Source organism: Callithrix jacchus, chromosome 13, assembly GCF_049354715.1.
Source record: "Callithrix jacchus isolate 240 chromosome 13, calJac240_pri, whole genome shotgun sequence".
Classification (NCBI taxonomy): domain Eukaryota; kingdom Metazoa; phylum Chordata; class Mammalia; order Primates; family Cebidae; genus Callithrix; species Callithrix jacchus.
Window position 1 is genome coordinate 102,094,419 of NC_133514.1, and position 17,546 is coordinate 102,111,964.

General features: G+C 48.4%; 1 protein-coding gene across 1 annotated transcript; it reads left to right on the forward strand.

The window, feature by feature from the left end:
• The first annotated feature begins 2,352 nt into the window (after positions 1–2,352).
• On the forward strand, positions 2,353–17,258 carry LOC100389713 (O-acyltransferase like protein). Its single transcript, XM_078346884.1, has 6 exons — positions 2,353–2,356; positions 2,682–2,767; positions 3,953–4,032; positions 9,453–9,566; positions 11,800–11,932; positions 14,589–17,258. Exons 1-6 carry the CDS (start codon positions 2,353–2,355, stop codon positions 14,823–14,825), a joined length of 654 nt encoding a protein of 217 aa, XP_078203010.1. The 3' UTR covers positions 14,826–17,258.
• The last annotated feature ends 288 nt before the right edge of the window (positions 17,259–17,546 follow it).

Consider the following 17,546-nt stretch of genomic DNA (forward strand, 5'->3'; position numbering starts at 1 on the left):
TGGACAAAAATGTAGCATGCGTACATTTTAGGGTGTTTTAGAAATTTCAAACTGTTTTCTTGTTGATCTCGTTAGATTTTCAAAAAATCTCAGAAAACAGAAACTATCATTTCCCTTTTAGAGAAGAGGAAAGAGGAGACAATACATGATTTTCTCAGTGCAAAAAGTTTAGACAAGCTTGCTACTCAAGGCGAGGCTCATCCAACAGCCTGCAGACTCTGAGCCTGCATTTCAACGTGCACCCCAGGGAGCGGGGATTTGGCAGAGGTGGGGGATGCTGCCTGGAGTAGGGGGCAGGGGAACGCTCCCTTCTGTTCTGCTTCTGAAGGGAGCAGTGGCTGACTACTTCCCATGGGGAAGGGAGGTGACAGATGGTGGGAAGGATGATTGGGGAGGTGGGGTGGAGGCTTGTGGGGGCAGCTGCAGGGCAGTGTGGTCAGATGGCAAACATGGCAGGACCCAGGGCCTAGGACCCAGGGAGGCTGTCGCCTGAGCAAACGTGCAGGAGAGCTGATCTGGGAAGCTCTGTCTTTTTTTTTTTCTGAGATGGAGTCTGGCTCTGTTGCCCATGCTGGAGTTGCCCAGGTTGGAGTGCAATGGCACGATCTCGGCTCACTGCAACCTCTGCCTCCCAGGTTCAAGCGATTCTCCTGCCTCAGCCTCCTGAGTAGCTGAGATTACAGGCACCTGCCACCACGCCTGACTAATTTTTATATTTTTAGTAAAGATGGGGTTTCACCATGTTGGCCAGGTTGGTCTCAAACTCCTGACCTTGTGATCTGCCTGCCTTGGCTTCCTAAAGTGCTGGGATTACAGGCAGGAGCCACAGTGCCTGGCCTGGGAAGCTGTGCCTTGATGGAGTTGCCTGCCTTTCCTCTATGACATTGATCAACAATGCCACTCCCTCTCCTTGAAGTCTACTGCCCTGCCACCACCAGACACTCTCTATGTAGGACGTTCTCACTGTGGTGAGAACAGAGTAATCAATGGTCTCGTTCCTGGGTGCTGACTAGAGGCTTAGTGCTGAGTCCTCTCTGCTGGGGGAGCGCCTCTATGTGGAGATGCTCCGAGTCCTGCCAGTTCCTATCTGTCAACACCACCCAGCTCCCACCCTTTCACCCAGATGTTTGGAGGTACTGCTGGCTCATTGTTCTGCCCTAGCTGAGCCAAAACTACCCTGGATTTTTAGCTGTATTCTTTAAGAAGAGGGCTCCGACCCCAGCCCATCCAGAATCCATGCCAGAATTGCATGCGCCTCCAGGCTGTAATCTCACTTCTAAATGCTAAACCCACACTGTCCAGCAAATAGCCACCAGGTAAGTGGCCAGGTGAGGTGGGCTGTGTGTGCAAAGCCCACACGGGGCTCTAAAGACTCAGGAAAAGAGAAAATAATATCAAACAGCTTATTAGCAATCTTTCATATTGGCTACATTTTGTAATGATAATATTTTGGATATATTGGTCTAAATACATTATATTAAAATGAGTTGTACCTATTTCTTTTTACCTTTTAAAATTAAATTAAATTAAATTAATTTATTTATTTTTGAGATGGCCTCTTGCTCTGTTGCCTAGTCTGGAGTTCAGCGGCACAATCTCAGCTCAGTGTAACCTCTGCCTCAGGGGTTTAAACAATTCTCTGCCTCAGCCTCCTGAATAGCTGGGATTACAGGCGCCTGCCACAGACCTGGCTAATTTGTTTTGTGTTTTTAGTAGAGATGGGATTTCACCATCTTTGCCAGGCTGATATTGAACTCCTGACCTCATGATCCACCCGCCTCAGCCTCCCAAAGTACTGGGATTACAGGCGTGAGCCATCTTTTTACCTTTCATATTGTGGCTACTGGAAGGTGTGTCACTGGGGACAGCTGTGTGTGCATCCTGTTTCTATAGGACAGCGCTGGTCTAGACACCTTGCTCCTGCTTCTTCCCCTTCATAGCTGCTTCAGATCTTGCTTGGAGGAGGTAGGGTGTGAAGGAAGGGAGAAATGAAGTGAGGGAAAGAGGGAGGAAAGGAAGAAAGAGCTTTTCATTTCGTGAGGCCACGTGGAAAGAACATGAACGGGTACCAGGTCTTGGTATTCCTATGTGGTTGCTGACCTTGAGCGGGTCACCCTAACTTCTCTTAGCTATAATTTCCTCCTAAAATGGAGGTCGTGGCTACCTTGCAGGATGGTTTTGAGGGTTAGATATCCCTAGGAGGCTCCTCCCACAGTGCTTGAACCATATGACCTGCTCAATAAATAACAGGATTTTTAGTGGGACATGGCAACATGCGCCTGCAGTTCTAGCTACTTGGGAGGTTGAGGTGGGAGGATCGCTTGAGCCCAGGAGGTGGAAGTCAAAGTCGTAATGGGTGAGATCCTGCCTCTAAAAAATAAAGAAATAAAGAGCAGTGTTTTTGCAGTAGTCGCACCTGAGCCCGTACATGATGGGTGCTCAGTAAGTGACCTTGAACTCATGGGTGCTGGGTGGCGGCTGCCCACAGTATAAACAATCTGTTTTCGAGCACCTATGCCCCACCCACCATGTGCCCACTGAGGGGACAGAAGGGACCCCCCGTATAAAGCCACCTTCTCTCTCCCGGCTCTCTCCTGCCAGGTTGCAGCCTCTTCACCTGTATTCGGTGTGCTTGTTGGTTGGACTGTTCTCTCTTATTCCCTGGGGACCTGTCTGGGAAGTGCCCAAATTCCACTGGGATAGCTGCCGGCAAGCGTGGTGGACAAACCTGCTGCTCCTAAATAACTTTGTGTCGGTCCGGAGTGCGGTGAGTCTCGGGTTGCTATTTCACTTTCACTTGCTTCAAGTTCATTATGAGGAAACTGGGGCTTTGGAGAAGCCAAGACACACATAGATGCTGTTGCTCCAAACCAGCTCGGTCAGGTCAGGTCTACTTTGAACTTGAGTGGAATTCAACCCAGTAAGGGTGCGGTGCGGTGTCCCATCGCGGTATAGGCTCTCCAGACAGAGGCGAGCTGTAATTCAGTCATATCACCAGTTCCACATATGCCTTCAAATCAAGGCTGCAAAGGGAATCGCTAAAGCATGGCAGGACCCTCATCATTGTACATCCCAGCTCACCAACTAGATATCTGGCTGCCTTCCATTTGCAAACGCCCAGCTGTTTGGACAGGCTTGCATCACCATCCGCCTGCCTGCAGGTGGCGCCCCCCTCTCAGAGGGCCTGTCTGTGATGGGGTTCCCCGGGGATACTCTGGGCTGTTTTCCCTGCTGCAAACTGACTTGGGCCATTCGTGGGAAGCAGTGGGAATACCAGCCAGTGGCCTTTTGGAGGTACAGCTCACTTTAGATCCTTAAAAGCAGAGGTGCCAGGGTCCTCTGGAGATAACTGCCCCCCCTGGGACTTCCTCACATTAAAGAAAAAAACGACTGGTAACCATCTTATCTTGCATAAGCATGGATGGTCTGTGGAACTCATTTTGGCCAGGCAATCCCATGTCAATCATCCATGGGAACTCTAGGATTCCCCACAGAACATCTGGAGGCAAGCACTGGTTCTAAATGAACATGTTCTTTCCACCTAGAGTTGGGGCATGGGAGAGGCAAAGAAAAGAGAAAAACGTTGGCCCCTCTGACTTCCAACTGCATCATCATGATGATAACCTTACATTCCTGTAACATGACAGAGCTCAGTTCCCACAGCTGTCCCAGAGATGGGCTATGGTTGTTTTTCTTTTCTAAGCAAAAGAGAAATTTTGTCTGAATCTCCGTTTTGTAAAATGGCAACAATAATAGCTGCCATCCAGGCTTGGTACAAGGCTCAGGATGAGGCATGTGAAATATTAATATCACAAACTCAAGTTTCCTTTGTCTTCCCACAGAAATTCGCCCTACCCATCTACTGAATTCTTGTTCCTAGCTGAGGCGGGTGGAAAGTGTGGAGCAGAACTGGTAAATGAAGGAAAGGTGACCTTTTCTGCTCTCTTTGCAGTGCAATGGCTGGACCTGGTACCTTGCCAATGACTTCCAGTTCCACCTCACCACCCCAGTAATTATCTTCATCCACGATAAGTGAGTCTGATTGGGACAAGCTTTTCTCCTCATGTGGCCTCTTTCACAAAACTCTCCAAAAGTGCCCCAGTTCCGTACAGAGCTGCTTTTTAAAATGTAGGAAACGAACTTTACAGAAAAGTAAATGCCAAATCCTCCACTGTTCGCCTTCCTCCGCATTCTCTTCCAACATTAATCCTATGCAAGTCAGTGTGTGTTTTGCAGTTGCGATCAGTGTGTGCAGGTAACATCTAGTGCTCAGGTTGCGCTCGGTGTGTGCAGGTAACATCTAGTGCTCAGGCTGCGATCGGTGTGTGCAGGTAACATCTAGTGCTCAGGCTGCGATCGGTGTGTGCAGGTAACATCTAGTGCTCAGGCTGCGATCGGTGTGTGCATGTAACATCTAGTGCTCAGGTTGCTATCGGTGTGTGCATGTAACATCTAGTGCTCAGGTTGCGATCGGTGTGTGCATGTAACATCTAGTGCTCAGGTTGCGATCGGTGTGTGCAGGTAACATCTAGTGCTCAGGTTTCGATCGGTGTGTGCAGGTAACATCTAGTGCTCAGGTTGCGATCGGTGTGTGCAGGTAACATCTAGTGCTCAGGTTGCGATCGGTGTGTGCAGGTAACATCTAGTGCTCAGCATTTTCCGTTTAACTGTTCTTACAAACATTGCCACATATTGACATAACCTGCATTCTTGTCAGTTTTAGGGTTTATCTACCATTTTTCATGGTTGGGCATCTAGATCGTGTCCAATTTTTCACGATAAATGGCGCTGCAATGCATGCCTTTGAACACAATACTTTTTCTCTTAGTTATTTCCATGGGGGCAGATTTCCAAGTGGAATTGGTAGGTCAAAGGTAGGAACAATTTTGTGGCACTGGTCACCTCCTGTGAGATTGCTCTCCGGAAAGAGTGAAGTAGTTTACAACGCCCTCAGCAAGGCATCAGTGCACCAGCTTTCCCACATTGGATATTTATCACCTTAATTTTTGTTAGTTTTAGAAACACCTTAAGGCCTCAATAATTCATGGAGAGACTTATAGTTGTGGATTATTCATTGCCATATTAAAAAGTTTATTGTTCCTTTTAGTTAAAATATATGTTCAATTTAGGAAACATTGGAAAACATTAGGATTTAAGAGGGGGAAAATCACCGCAGTTCCACCTTGTCAGTCAAGGCAAGGTGAATTTATTGCTCATATTTTGGGGCTTATCCTTCTGATATTTTTTCTGCTCAGTTTTTTTTTTTTTTTAAAGAGATGAGGGTCTTGATCTGTCACCCGGGCTGCTATAGTGCGGTGGTGCCATCATAGCTCACTGCAGCCTCCAATTCCTGGGCTCAAACGATCCTCCAGCCTCAGCCTCCCCAGTAATTGGGACTGCAGGCATGAACCACTGGACCTTGCTAATTTTTTAACTTCTTTAAAGAGTAAGGTTTCACTATGTTTCCCAGGCTCTGCTCAGCTTTTGATACATGAAAGCATTCTGTATCTACACCTTAGTATCTTTCTTTTAATAGTTTTATGACACACACATTTCCTATATTATTTTTAAAGTAACATTATTTTAACATCTGCCTAACATTCCGTTTCACGAATTAATGATATAATTTATGTATACCTTCTATTATTAAATACAGGGATTGTTTCCAATGTTGTGCTTTCATAAATCATGGTTTGGCAAAATTCTCATGGAAACCATTTGTCTCCATGAAACCCAGATTTCTTTTCAACAAATATCTTTGAGGGGAATTACTAGGTGCAAGGGCATGAATGGCTCTTGGGTTCTTGAAGCATAATGATAAATCACTTTCCATAGAGGGTACATCAAATACTCAGTTCTCTAGTTATCTAATTTAACTGTTGCCAGTATGGAATATTCATAATAAAACAAAACAAGACACAAGCCTCCTTTTTGGATAGATAGAAAAATGTCATGTTTCCCATGTTACTTGTAAGTCTTTGATTACTGAAGGCGGAGCTGCATTCCTAGTAGGATAGACCCACTCTGCTCTGCTTCAGGGTTTCCTGACCTTGCCTTTTCAGGGTAGATATTTAAATCTCAGGCTGATCTGTGACATCCATTCTGGTCACCTGCAAACATTCAAGCATCTTAGGCCAGGGAAAAAATCCTAATTTGTTTTTTTTGAGATGGAGTCTCGCTCTGTCACCACGCTGGAGTGCAGTGACACCGTCTTGGCTCACTGCAACCTCTGCCTCCCAGGTTCAAGTGATTCTCCTGCCTCAGCCTACCAAGTAGCTGGGACTACAGGCGCACGCCACCATGCCCAGCTAATTCTTTGTATTTTTAAATAGAGACGGGTTTCGCCATGTTGGCCAGGATGGTCTTGATCTATTGACCTTGTGATCCCCCCACCTTGGCCCCCCAAAATGCTGGGATTACAGGCATGAGCCACCATGCATCCTAATTTTAATTTAATCCAATAATTGAACAATTTTTGCAAAACAAGAAAATCTGCTTTTTTTTTTTTACATCCATATCAGAAGCACAAGAAACTGTCTAAATTCAAATTTAAAGGGCTTTCGGACTGAGCATTAAAAAAAAAAGAATTGTTTTACAACTTCCCTTCCACTAAGCACAGAGGTGGTTTCCCTCTGTAGTGAAGTTTGAATCAGAAGACATGGCTTTAAAACATAACTGGTAAATTACCAGCTGGCTGAGCCCTGGTGAGTTGCTGGACTCTCATCGTCGTTCCTCTTGTCTGTGAAATGGGGAGGATAACACTGCACATGGGATCAAGCGAGACCCTCTCTATGGGTACTAGCACAGTGCTTGCTTCTCAGTAATCAGCAGCCCACATGCCAACTCGGCTTCCTGTCCTTTGGGATTCCAGTGGAATTGCCTTGGTCCCCAGCTACCCACCCCCAAGCTGTGGGGACCCCTTGTCCCTCCAGCCTCTGCAGGGATCCCTAGATAACCTGCTGTGAGCTTCTGATCAGCTGGACCAGTTCAGGGGCAGGCCAGCTCACCATGTTTCTTATGCTGTCCCTGTTTCACAAAAGGTCCCTCCTGTGTGCAAGCAGACCTCTTCCCTTGATGTCCTGTCTGCCCACCCTTTCTAGAAGGTTTTGGTGTAGAGCGAGTTTTAATGAAGGCCACCTGGATTGCAGGGGTTTGCATTCTGTTTCTGCCCAGCCCATCTCTTCTCGCACCTCTCTGCCTTTTCAACCTCTGAATTCCGCCTCCTCCGAGGGTGGTGGGGAGTAATGTGGTGGCCGTGAATAAATGCTGGGTACCTGGGTGGTGGGTGGGGTGCCTGTACATGTAACACTGCAGAGGGAGGGGTGATCCCCACTTCCTCCATCCTCCCAAACAATAAAACATCCCCCCAATGTTCTAGTTAGTGGGGAGATTTTTATAGCAAAATAGAACTGAGAAAAGCATGAGGTGGATGATGGAGATCATGAAATCTGATAGTTATGGTTCTATTTATTTGGGGAATCAAGATAAAGAAAAAGAAGGGAAAGAAAGGAAAGAAAGAAGGAAAGAAAAGAAAGAAGAGGGAGGGAAGGAAGGGAGGAAGGAAAAAAGGAAAGAAAGAAGGTAGGTCTGAATGTCCTCTCCTAAAAACACCTACCACTCGGTATTCACTTTATTTATACCCATATCTCCCCTGGATGAACCAACGGAGGATGGTGGGAATTAGGAACTGGTGTGCTCTTCCCCTCACCCCAAGCCAGACTCAGGCAAAGAGAGCTGGAAATGGAAAAGGTGCCTTAGGAGTGCTGAGCAAGCTTCCACCATGCCCCATGGAGCCCCTAGAGAGGGTCAGCTAATTACCCTGTGCACCCTGGGTCCTGTTCCCTCCTGGCCAAGTGAGCCCCAGTGGGTCTCAGCACCTCAGCTCTTGTCCAGGGAGCCCCTCTCCTGGCAGGTGGATGTCCCCTTCCCACAGGGCAAACCCTAAGAACCCCTGTGGGGTGGAGGAGCAGCTGGGATCACCAGAGCTGGGGCCGGCCAGTTCTTCTGGGGAACAGTCCTCAGCTCTGCACAGGTGTAGTTGCTAGAAAGGCTCTGGAGACCATGGCAAGTGCCTGCAGGTGCAGATGGGACAGGTGTGAGATCTCAGCAGGTGCTGCAGGCCTGGTAGAGCAGAAAGGGCAAGTTGTGCAGGCTTCCTTGGAGGTGGCATTTGGAGCCTATGCTCTGGCTGCCGGTCCAGTTTAGTTTTGTTTTGTTTTGAGAAGGGCCTTTCTCTATTGCCCAGGATGGAGAGTACTGATACAATTACAGTTCACTGCAGCCTTGACCTCCCAGGCTCAAATGATCCTCCTGCCTCAGCCTCCTGGTAGCTGGCAAGCCCAGCTAATTAAAACAATTTTTTTTTGTAGAGACAGGCTCTCCCTGTGTTGCCCAGGCTGGTCTCAAACTCTTGGGCTCAAATGATCCTCCCACCTTGACCTCTCAAAGTGCTGGGATTACAGGTGTGAGCCACTGTGCCTGGCCCTGGACCAGTATTGAGTGAGAAAAAGGCAAGAGAAATCCAATGGGAAGTCCCGGCCAGGACGCATGGGGCAGACAGAGGCCTCAGAGCAGCCTGGGGTCTTTCAGACTGTTCCTTTCTCCTCTTGGGTGATGGCCCCTGAATGGGCCTTTCTGAGAGACAAACAGGGATGGTGATTGATGCTTGAAGCTCTGGCCCTTTCTCCATCCCATTGACTCATGGTTCTGCAGGCTGTACAGACTTCTGCTTCTAGGGAGGCCTCAGGAAACTTACAATTAGGGCAGAAGGGGAAGCAGGCACCTTCCCCTTGGTGCTCCATGGTAGGAGCAGGAGGAAGAGAGCAAAGTGGGAGGTGCTACAACACTCTTGAACAACCAGATCTCATGATAATTCACTCACTATCACGAGAACAGCAAGGGGGAAATCCACCCCCATGCTCCAGTCACCTCCTATCAGGCCCCACTCCCAACACTGGGGATTACAATTCCACATGAGATTTGGGCAGGGACAAAGATCCAAACCATACTATCCCCCTGCTTGATCCTTGATCCCCTCTCCCCTGCGCTTGGAGTGAGTCCACCCTGTGTCCCACCATGTCTCTGACAATTCTCTCCCAAGTCAACCACCACTTGTGTCCATATCATGTTTCATAGGGACATTCCCAGGCATGGACTCCTTTTGCCCCAGGGCAGGCAGGTGAGAATGAGAATACTCTTCCTGTCTAGACCAGGAAACTCAAGTTCAAGGCCCTGCCCAGTGTGGCACGGCTAATAGATGGTCAAGACCGAGGCTGCCTCAGGTCCTCCAGGCCCAGCCCAGCTCTCCCTGCCCCTCACCATCCTCTCAGAAGCAGGGCCAGCAGGAAGTTCCTCTGAAGGTCAAAATTTCCAGCCTTTCATGTCCACAGGAAGCGCACGTGTTGGGCAAGAAACTGAAGGGTACTCCTCTCCGTGTCCTCTCTTCTTTGTAGGAGCACACAAATCCTCATCCTCCTTGGGGCCGCGCTGCTCCTGGCATCTTTCACAGCCACTGCTCTGATCACACTGGCGTATAAACTTCCCGTGGTGGCTCCATCCGAATCCAGGTAAAGCGGTTCCCCAGCCTGCCCCTCTCTGGCCAGGACCTCTCAGGGAGGACTGCTGAATGCCAGGCTGTTCACCCTGTGCCCTTTGGCTTGTGGAAAAAGTGGGTGCTAAATGTTCGCTCTGAATGGGAAAGCTGATTGCCTTCTTGCGTCCAAACTTCTGAACCTTTTAACCTGTATTGGAGGGTCCTCTCTGAACTCAAGTTGCCCATTGAAACTTCTCGGAGGAAAGGAGCGCCCCCTTGTGGCTCTACTGTGTTTCTCCTCCCGCAGCAAATTGCTGCTTGGTGGCTCGGTTGTTGGATGGGGAGACTGAGCCTTAAGGGAGCTGGGGCTACCTCTTCAAGGTCACACAACTAGTGGGTGGCACAGGTGTGATTTGAACTTAGGAGCCAATCCACAGTGTTATTTCACCTCCCCCATGAGACGTGTATGACAATTACGCAGGAAAAACTGGTATGATTACCTGCGAATCTTTTCTCAATGCTGCAGTCAGAGTGACACAAATGAAAATCAGCTCATGTCCGTCATCTGCTCGAATCCCTCCAATGGCCTCATCGGTCACCCTCCTACCTGCTGACGCTGGACCAGCCACACCAAATCATCTCAACACACCAAGCATGCTCCCCAAATCCCCTTCCCCACCCTCCTGGACCCGGGGCCTTAGCACTTGCTATCTAGCCTGAATTACTCTTCCGTTAAATTCTGAGATTTCGGCAGGGCTTTCTCCTTCACATCGTTCAGGTGTCTGTGCAAATGTCACCTTCTCAGAGCAGCCTTTGCCAACCTTCCAAAATAAAATCGTTCCTGGCATGTAAGTGCCCCATGTGAATCTGTGAGTGGGTGGCATGTGAGAATAAATGGAGGAATTGGTGTCAACATCCCAAGTTTCCTGACCAGGAACTTGCCCTTCCCATATCATGGTGTGGCCAGGTGATTGAGGAGGAGGCTCACTCATGTCTAGACCAGCAGTTCTCAACCCTGACCACATGTTAGAATCACCTGGGAGCTTCTAACTCCTCTGATGCTTCCAACCCCACCTCCAAACCACTGAATCAGAATCTCTGGGTATGGGACCCAGGCGGCCGACTTTTGTAAGAGCTCCCAGAGTTCTAATGTGCAGCCACAGTGGAAAAACCATGCATCTTATCCTCAAACACCTTTCCTTCTTCCAGTAGTCCCTGCATGGGCAGCTAGGGGACTCAGAGCCGAGAGTGCATCTAGCTTCACTAGGGAGTGGTGATAAATTTGAAGCAGGGGTTCTCAATCTAGGCTGCAGTTGGGAAGCTCAGGAGAGTTTAAAAATTTCTAGTTCCTGGGTCCCACGTGCAGAGGTGATAATTCCATGGGCTTGGGTATAACCTGGATATCTCCCACGAAGGGCACTGCTTAGGCAATGCTTCTCAACTTTGAGGGGCATCAGGGTCATGTGGGGGCCTTCTTAACACACAGATGGTTGGGCCCGCCACGAGTAGGTCTGGGTGGGGCCCGTGAATCTGGGTTCCTAATAAGTTCTCAGGTGATGCAGGTGTTTTTGCTTTTTGTTTGTTTTTTATTCTATTGCAACAGAGTCTCGCTCTGTCACCCAGGCTGGAGTGCAGTGGCATGATCATGGCACATTGCAGCCTCAACCTCCTGAGCTCAAGTGATACTCCTGCCTCAGCCTCCTGAGCAGCTGGGACTGTAGGCATGTGCCACCAGGCTTGGCTAATGTTTTTTCCTCAGCTTCCTAAAGTGCTGGGATGATATATGTGGGCCACCGTGCCTGGTCTGATGCAGCTGATGTCAAGGGACCATACTTTGAAAACCACAGCTTCAAAGAATACTTTTTGGTGTCTTTCAATGGCCTGGCCTGGGCCTCTCATGTAACTTCTCTCTCAGGACAGTCTCTGTCCTTGGGACCCTTGGGTTTACATCTGGGTGCTACATTTTTAGAGCATTCTGACATGTTGGCCACCAGAAACGGCTATTTAAAACGAACATACTCATCGCGTTTCCTTGGGATCTGGGGTGGAGGGGCCTGAGGGCATTTGGAACCCAAACAAGCCAGCTTTGGCTGAGGTGGGACCACGAGGTCACTGTTTGCACACCATCACTGAGGAAATGAACAAGCGTGCCCTAAACGTACCTTTGGGCTTGCTGATTATCCCAATGGACATCTCAGGGATTCAGATTCCCTTTGCCCTGTCCAGATCCAATGTAACCTTGTGCCTCATTTCCTTGTATTTTCCAGTGAAGAGGCGACTGTGTTGTATTTCTTGGAGTACTACACCAAGCCCTACTGCCGATTCGGGCCATTTCTTGTGGGCCTCTTTCTGAGCATTTACATGCATCAAAACCACCAGGAAAACCCTCTCAGAACCAAGGTATGATTTCCTGTGCCTCACCCTGTGGGCGCAGGTCTGGCTGGGATTGGTGTGGCCCACCTGGCCAGGCTCTTCCAAGGCTGCGAACGAAGGAGTCAGCCTGCTGGGTACTGTCTTGTGCTGTACAGTGTTACTGACGTCTCTCCATGCTAAAGAATAAGAAGGAATTGGCCAGGTGTAGTGGCTGACACCTGTGATCTCAGCACTTTGGGAGACTGAGGCAGGAGGGTCCCTTGAGTCCAGGAGTTCAGGACCAGCTCAGGCAACATAGTGAGAACCCCCTGTCTTTATTTATTTATTTTTTAAAAGGTAGAAAGGCCTGTATCTTCCTACCAGAGCGTGGTTCTCTGCTTTCTTCACTGAGCTCCCATTATGATGGTCCAGATTTGGAACCCAGAGCGGTCCCACCTGCAGGAGCCTTGGTACTGGCCCAAAGAAACCACCAATGTGGGAAAATGTACCCAGTGAGATTACAGTGGCAAGACTCTTCTGGAAGAGGATGCTGAGTTGGGTTGGATTTTTAACAGCACACGCTCAATGGTTTCTACACACAAGACTCTTCGTTGTGTCTGGGAATCAGGACATGAGATGTCTGGAAGCTGTTACTTTGCTTTCCAGATATACCCCAAGCCCTCATTTTCTTCTCTGACTCCTTGGTGGGCAATCAAGTGGGAAACCCGGGTTCGTCTTGGATGTCTCCTCCTCATTGATCATCGCTCTCAGCCAATCATTCCCCACGCCAATCAATCATCCCCCACGCCAATCAATCATCCCCCACGCCAATCATCCCCCACGCCAATCATCCCCCACGCCAATCAATCATCCCCCACGCCAATCAATCATCCCCTACGCCAATCATCCCCCACGCCAATCATCCCCCACGCCAATCAATCATCCCCCACGCCAATCAATCATCCCCCACGCCAATCAGTCATCCCCCATGCCAATCTTCCCCCACGCCAATCAATCATCCCCCACGCCAATCATCCCCCACGCCAATCAATCATCCCCCACGCCAATCATCCCCCACGCCAGTCATCCCCCACACCAATCATCCCCCACGCCAATCAATCATCCCCCATGCCAGTCATCCTCCGCGCCAATCTTCCCCGAAGCCAATCATCCCCCACGCCAATCAATCATCCCCCACGCCAGTCATCCCCCGCCCCCCACTCATCCCCACTCCAGTCATTCCCCCACGCCCTGCCGAATGTTTCTCCTGCCATCCGCTCTCGGCCTTCTGAACTGACCTTAAAGCTCTTCTCATCTCTTGCCTGGATGTTGTCACTTATTTCCTTGCCTCCAGTCTTACTGATCTCAAGTCTACTCTTGGGGTGATCTATTTAAAACACCACTTTGGCTGTGCCCTTGAACTGTGAAAATCCTTTCACTGGCTTCCCTTGACATCCATGATAAGGCTTGACCTGTTCAACAAGGCCTTCAGAGTCCCCATGACATCGCTTGGCCTGTCTCTCCAGTGTCATCTCTCTCACCGCTCTTGCACTTTGCACGTCAGTGATACCAGCCTGCTCACAGCACCCTTGACCGCCACCACCGACACACACCAGCTCTTCCTGGCATCTGGGAAGTTGCTCATGCTTCCTTCTCTCCCTGGAATCTGCTCCTTCCCCTCCCCCCACTCACTCCTTCCTTTCGTCTGACTTAACTCCTGTTTGGCCTAGAAGGCTCACCTGGAGTTTTCACCTCCAGGCCAGGCTGTGTCTGTCAGGGAGATAGCAAAGGAGTGAGGGAGATCCCAGGCTAAAGGAACACTCCTTTCCTCTCCCACAGCCAGGAACCTGAGACCTAAGTAGGTCTCAGAGACAAGATGGCGGACTGATCCAATGGTGGCTCAGGGCAGTGTAGACCTCATCTCAGCAGCTTGAGTACTACAGCATGGAGAAGCAAGAGAGATCCTTGGAAGACAGGGCTAGGTCAAAAAAGGCCAAGTAGGATAATGCAAGGCCCAAGATCTAGAACTGAGTCAGACATGAGGATTTAATTCACAGGGCTATTCTTGAGCTGAAGACTTTTCATCCTCCCATTCCTTCCACTTCACTAGCCTGCTGCCCAGGGCGGGGCTGTGTGCCGGAGGCCCTCACATTACGGTGGCAGAAACCATCAAGGAGCCTTCATTTGGTTAAGGGATGAAATGGGAGATTAGGAGTGGGTTAGGAGATTACTTATTGATTTTCTTTTCACTTTCATTTTGAAATGATTATAGATTCCCCAAAAGTTGCAAAACTAGTACAGAGAGGTGCTGTGTACTCCAGCTCCCCAGCAGGCAACATGGGACATAACTATGGGACCTGACCACAACCAGAAAATGGAAATTGGCACAACAGACCTCAGATCCACCAACTCTACACATACTCATTCACGCATGTCTGTCCACAGTTCTGGGTCAGTGTGTTCCATGTGCAAAGTGTGTAACCATCTCCACGGTCAAGGTACAGAACTCTCTGTCACCACAAAGATCTCCTGGGCACCCCTTTTAAATTACAACCTTCTATTTTAGTCAGATCTAAGCAGTGACCGAGCTTTACAAATAAAGACCTAAGTGACAGTGATAACACCAAAAAAGGAAGTTTGTGTAAGAGGCGGGAATTATACAATGGCTAAAAGGGGCTGGGCCCCGCTTCTCCTCTCCCCGCAGATGCAGGTCCTGCTGGGGTGGAGCTGCTCCCTCACCACCCTGTTTGCAGTGGCTGCCCTGGCATATGTGGTGGACGACGCCTCTGCTTCTCCTTCAGTGGCCGCAGCTCTCTACCAAGCCCTCCACCGGACCCTGTGGGCGGCGGCCGTGGGTTGGGTCCTTTTTGCGTGCCAGGGAGGATACGGAGGTATGGAGCAGCTCCAGCTTTGCTGTTGGGTTCACACCCTGTTCTGTTAAAGGTGACAAATTTAACACATAAGGAGTGTACCAGAGGGACTTTTGGTTTCTAGAATGGTTGATGAATGACTGATATTGATTCAAAAATATCGATTTCTCTCTAACCTTGGAAAATACAAAGGATTTGTGTATACGATTTTTACATGGATTTATACACAGGTACAGGTTCTGAAAGAAAAAGATGCAGCCTCTCCAGTGAAGGCAGAGCAATGTCAGGAGAAAAAAAATCCGTGCTTGGGAGCTAGACTTCTAGGAACAGTGCCTTGAGCCTTGGTTTCCCCATCTGAAGGTATAGACTAAATGGTTGCCATTATCCCCTTGGGTAACTGAGCTGGCTTTCAACATGCAGAGAGCCACGCAGACAAAAGGCTTCAATGGAAAAGAATCTTCTCCGGGTTAGAAAGGTCTATTCAAGCCTCCTGATGCCTTCCTCCCTGTGTTCTCTATTTGGCGAGAGGTAGGACTTGTGTGCTTGGGATGTCAGCAAATAAGAGAACAAGGCTGGCAGGAAGCTCCCAGAAGAGGTTCTGGCCTCAAGCTACCCAAAGTCCTGACATAGGAGCAGCAGATCCAGGGGGAGGGATGGCCGCTTCATACACTAGGGAAATAACCCACCAGGAGGAGTTTAAGCCAAGCCTGTGAACCCATGCCACTCAGCTTCAGCTAAGTTGGTGGGAAATAATGACTTAAAGAGAAAAACTGGGGTGATGAACAATTCCTCTGGATTGAGCACATGCTGGATGCCAGGCCTTGTGGGAAAATCACCCACAGGATCCCCAGTAGCACTGACCACACCCCTGGGAGGAAGACCTATAATTAGCATGAGAACAACCACGACTGGAGAGAAAGCTACACAGCGGAGGTCCCACAGCTGGTGGGAGGTTGAACTAGAAAGTGAATCAGGTCCTAGCATGAAGTCCAAAGCCAGAGCAATTCATTCCTACGTGATAGCACGTCCCCCAGATAATTAATGAAAACTGTTCCGAAATTGTACAGGGACTTTAATATAATGATGATCTTTAATATTTTAATTTTAGAAATGAGTCTTAGTGATCTTTCATATTTTAATGTTAAAACTTTCCCTTATATGGAAAAGAGATATTAAAGAGGAAAGGGACTGCATTCTCTCTGACTGATGTATTTGCATTTTATGGGAAACTCTGGGTTACGTGACCACAGCCCTGCCTGCAGCCTCACCCCATGACAGTGTCCCTGAGCTGTCACAGAGCCTCATAAACAACTATTCCCCGGGGCCTGGCACAGGCCATTTACAATGCCGCAAACATCACAGTCTTCTTCTCTAATGTGAGGGGTGCTGCTGTTTATCAAGAACAACTAGCGAACATAAATGATATGAGAGAGGAATGACTCCGGTTAAGTCAGAAGATTAAACGAGTTTGCAGCATTATCATTACAATAGAATGAGTACGTGCCCTCCATCACCAGTCTGGGTGAGGGTGCTATCTCGTCACCCAGGTGATGAGCAAGCCACTTTGCTTATTCTTGAGCAATTTATCACTCAAAGGTGTGTTGTCATTGGCCAATCCACAACTGCAGGGGCACCTGATATCCTAGGTTTGTGTCTCCAAAACTATTGATAAGATATCAAGATTGATGACTTGAATCCTTAACCATCTTTGCTTGATAGCAATGTAGAGCACGCTGGCCATGTTAGGTGAATGTCTGGGGTGATAGCTTAAAGACATTTTTGGAAAATATGTGTCTACCTGGCTCACACCTGTACTCCCAGTACTTTCAGAGGCCGAGGAAGGTGGATCGTTTGAGCCCAGGAGTTCAAGACCAGCCTTGGCAATAAGGCAAAACCCTGTCTCTACTAAAAATACAAAAATTAGCCAGGCATGGTGGCACAACTATAATCTCAGCTCCTTGGGAGGCTGAGGCAGGAGAACTGCTTGAACCCGGGAGGCAGAGGTTGCAGTGAATTGAGATCGCACCACTGCACTACACTCCAGCCTGGGCAACAGAGTGAGACCCTGTCTCAAAAAAAAAAAAAAAAAGTGTCTAGCTAATGACTTTGAGAAAAAAAAAGAATGTCTGAAGAAGAAATGTTTAGTTGAGACTCTCAGAACTAGAAGGGATCTTGATGATTCCATGAATCTTTAACCATCTTTGCTTGATAGCAATGTAGACCACGCTGGCCATGTTATGCTCCAAGTTGTCCGCTGTTGAGCTGCCAGAGCCATCTGAGCACATTACTCCTTCCGTTAAAACCCTTCTGTGGTGCTCTGTCACCTACAGTTTTTGCCCTCAAACTTAAGTATAATGTGGGCCTATTCTAAAGAAATAAGAATTCTGGATGCTTGGTGTTCACCGAAATTATTTATATTTTTTCAATACATTTTTTTTCCTTAGGGACATAAAACAAGTTACCCTGACTATATGCTCTTACTTTTGTTCTAATTTTGTCTAAACATAAACAAACATAAACCAAGATACGAAATTTTATGTTTATAGCACATGCTTTCAGAAAGCCACAGCAGATTTATGAAGTAATCATAAAACTATAAAACCAGTAAAATCTGCATTAGCAACGTGAACATGAAATGATGAATGGTTGCTGGATTCGGTTGTGGCTCATGATGTGAACACGGTGTTGTTTGCTTGAGGGCATGTTCTTTCGTTTGGCTTATCTGCATGAGCCGGGGCTCTTTGCTGATTTCATTTCTCTGCAATTATTTTGCTCTACGGTGAAACTGTGGC

Excerpts from the sequence above, each read along its gene's own strand:
- LOC100389713 (XM_078346884.1), top strand. Across the intron at positions 9,567-11,799 it reads GTGGCTCCATCCGAATCCAG|TGAAGAGGCGACTGTGTTGT; the intron begins GTAAAGCGGTTC and ends TGTATTTTCCAG. Across the intron at positions 11,933-14,588 it reads AAAACCCTCTCAGAACCAAG|ATGCAGGTCCTGCTGGGGTG; the intron begins GTATGATTTCCT and ends CTCTCCCCGCAG.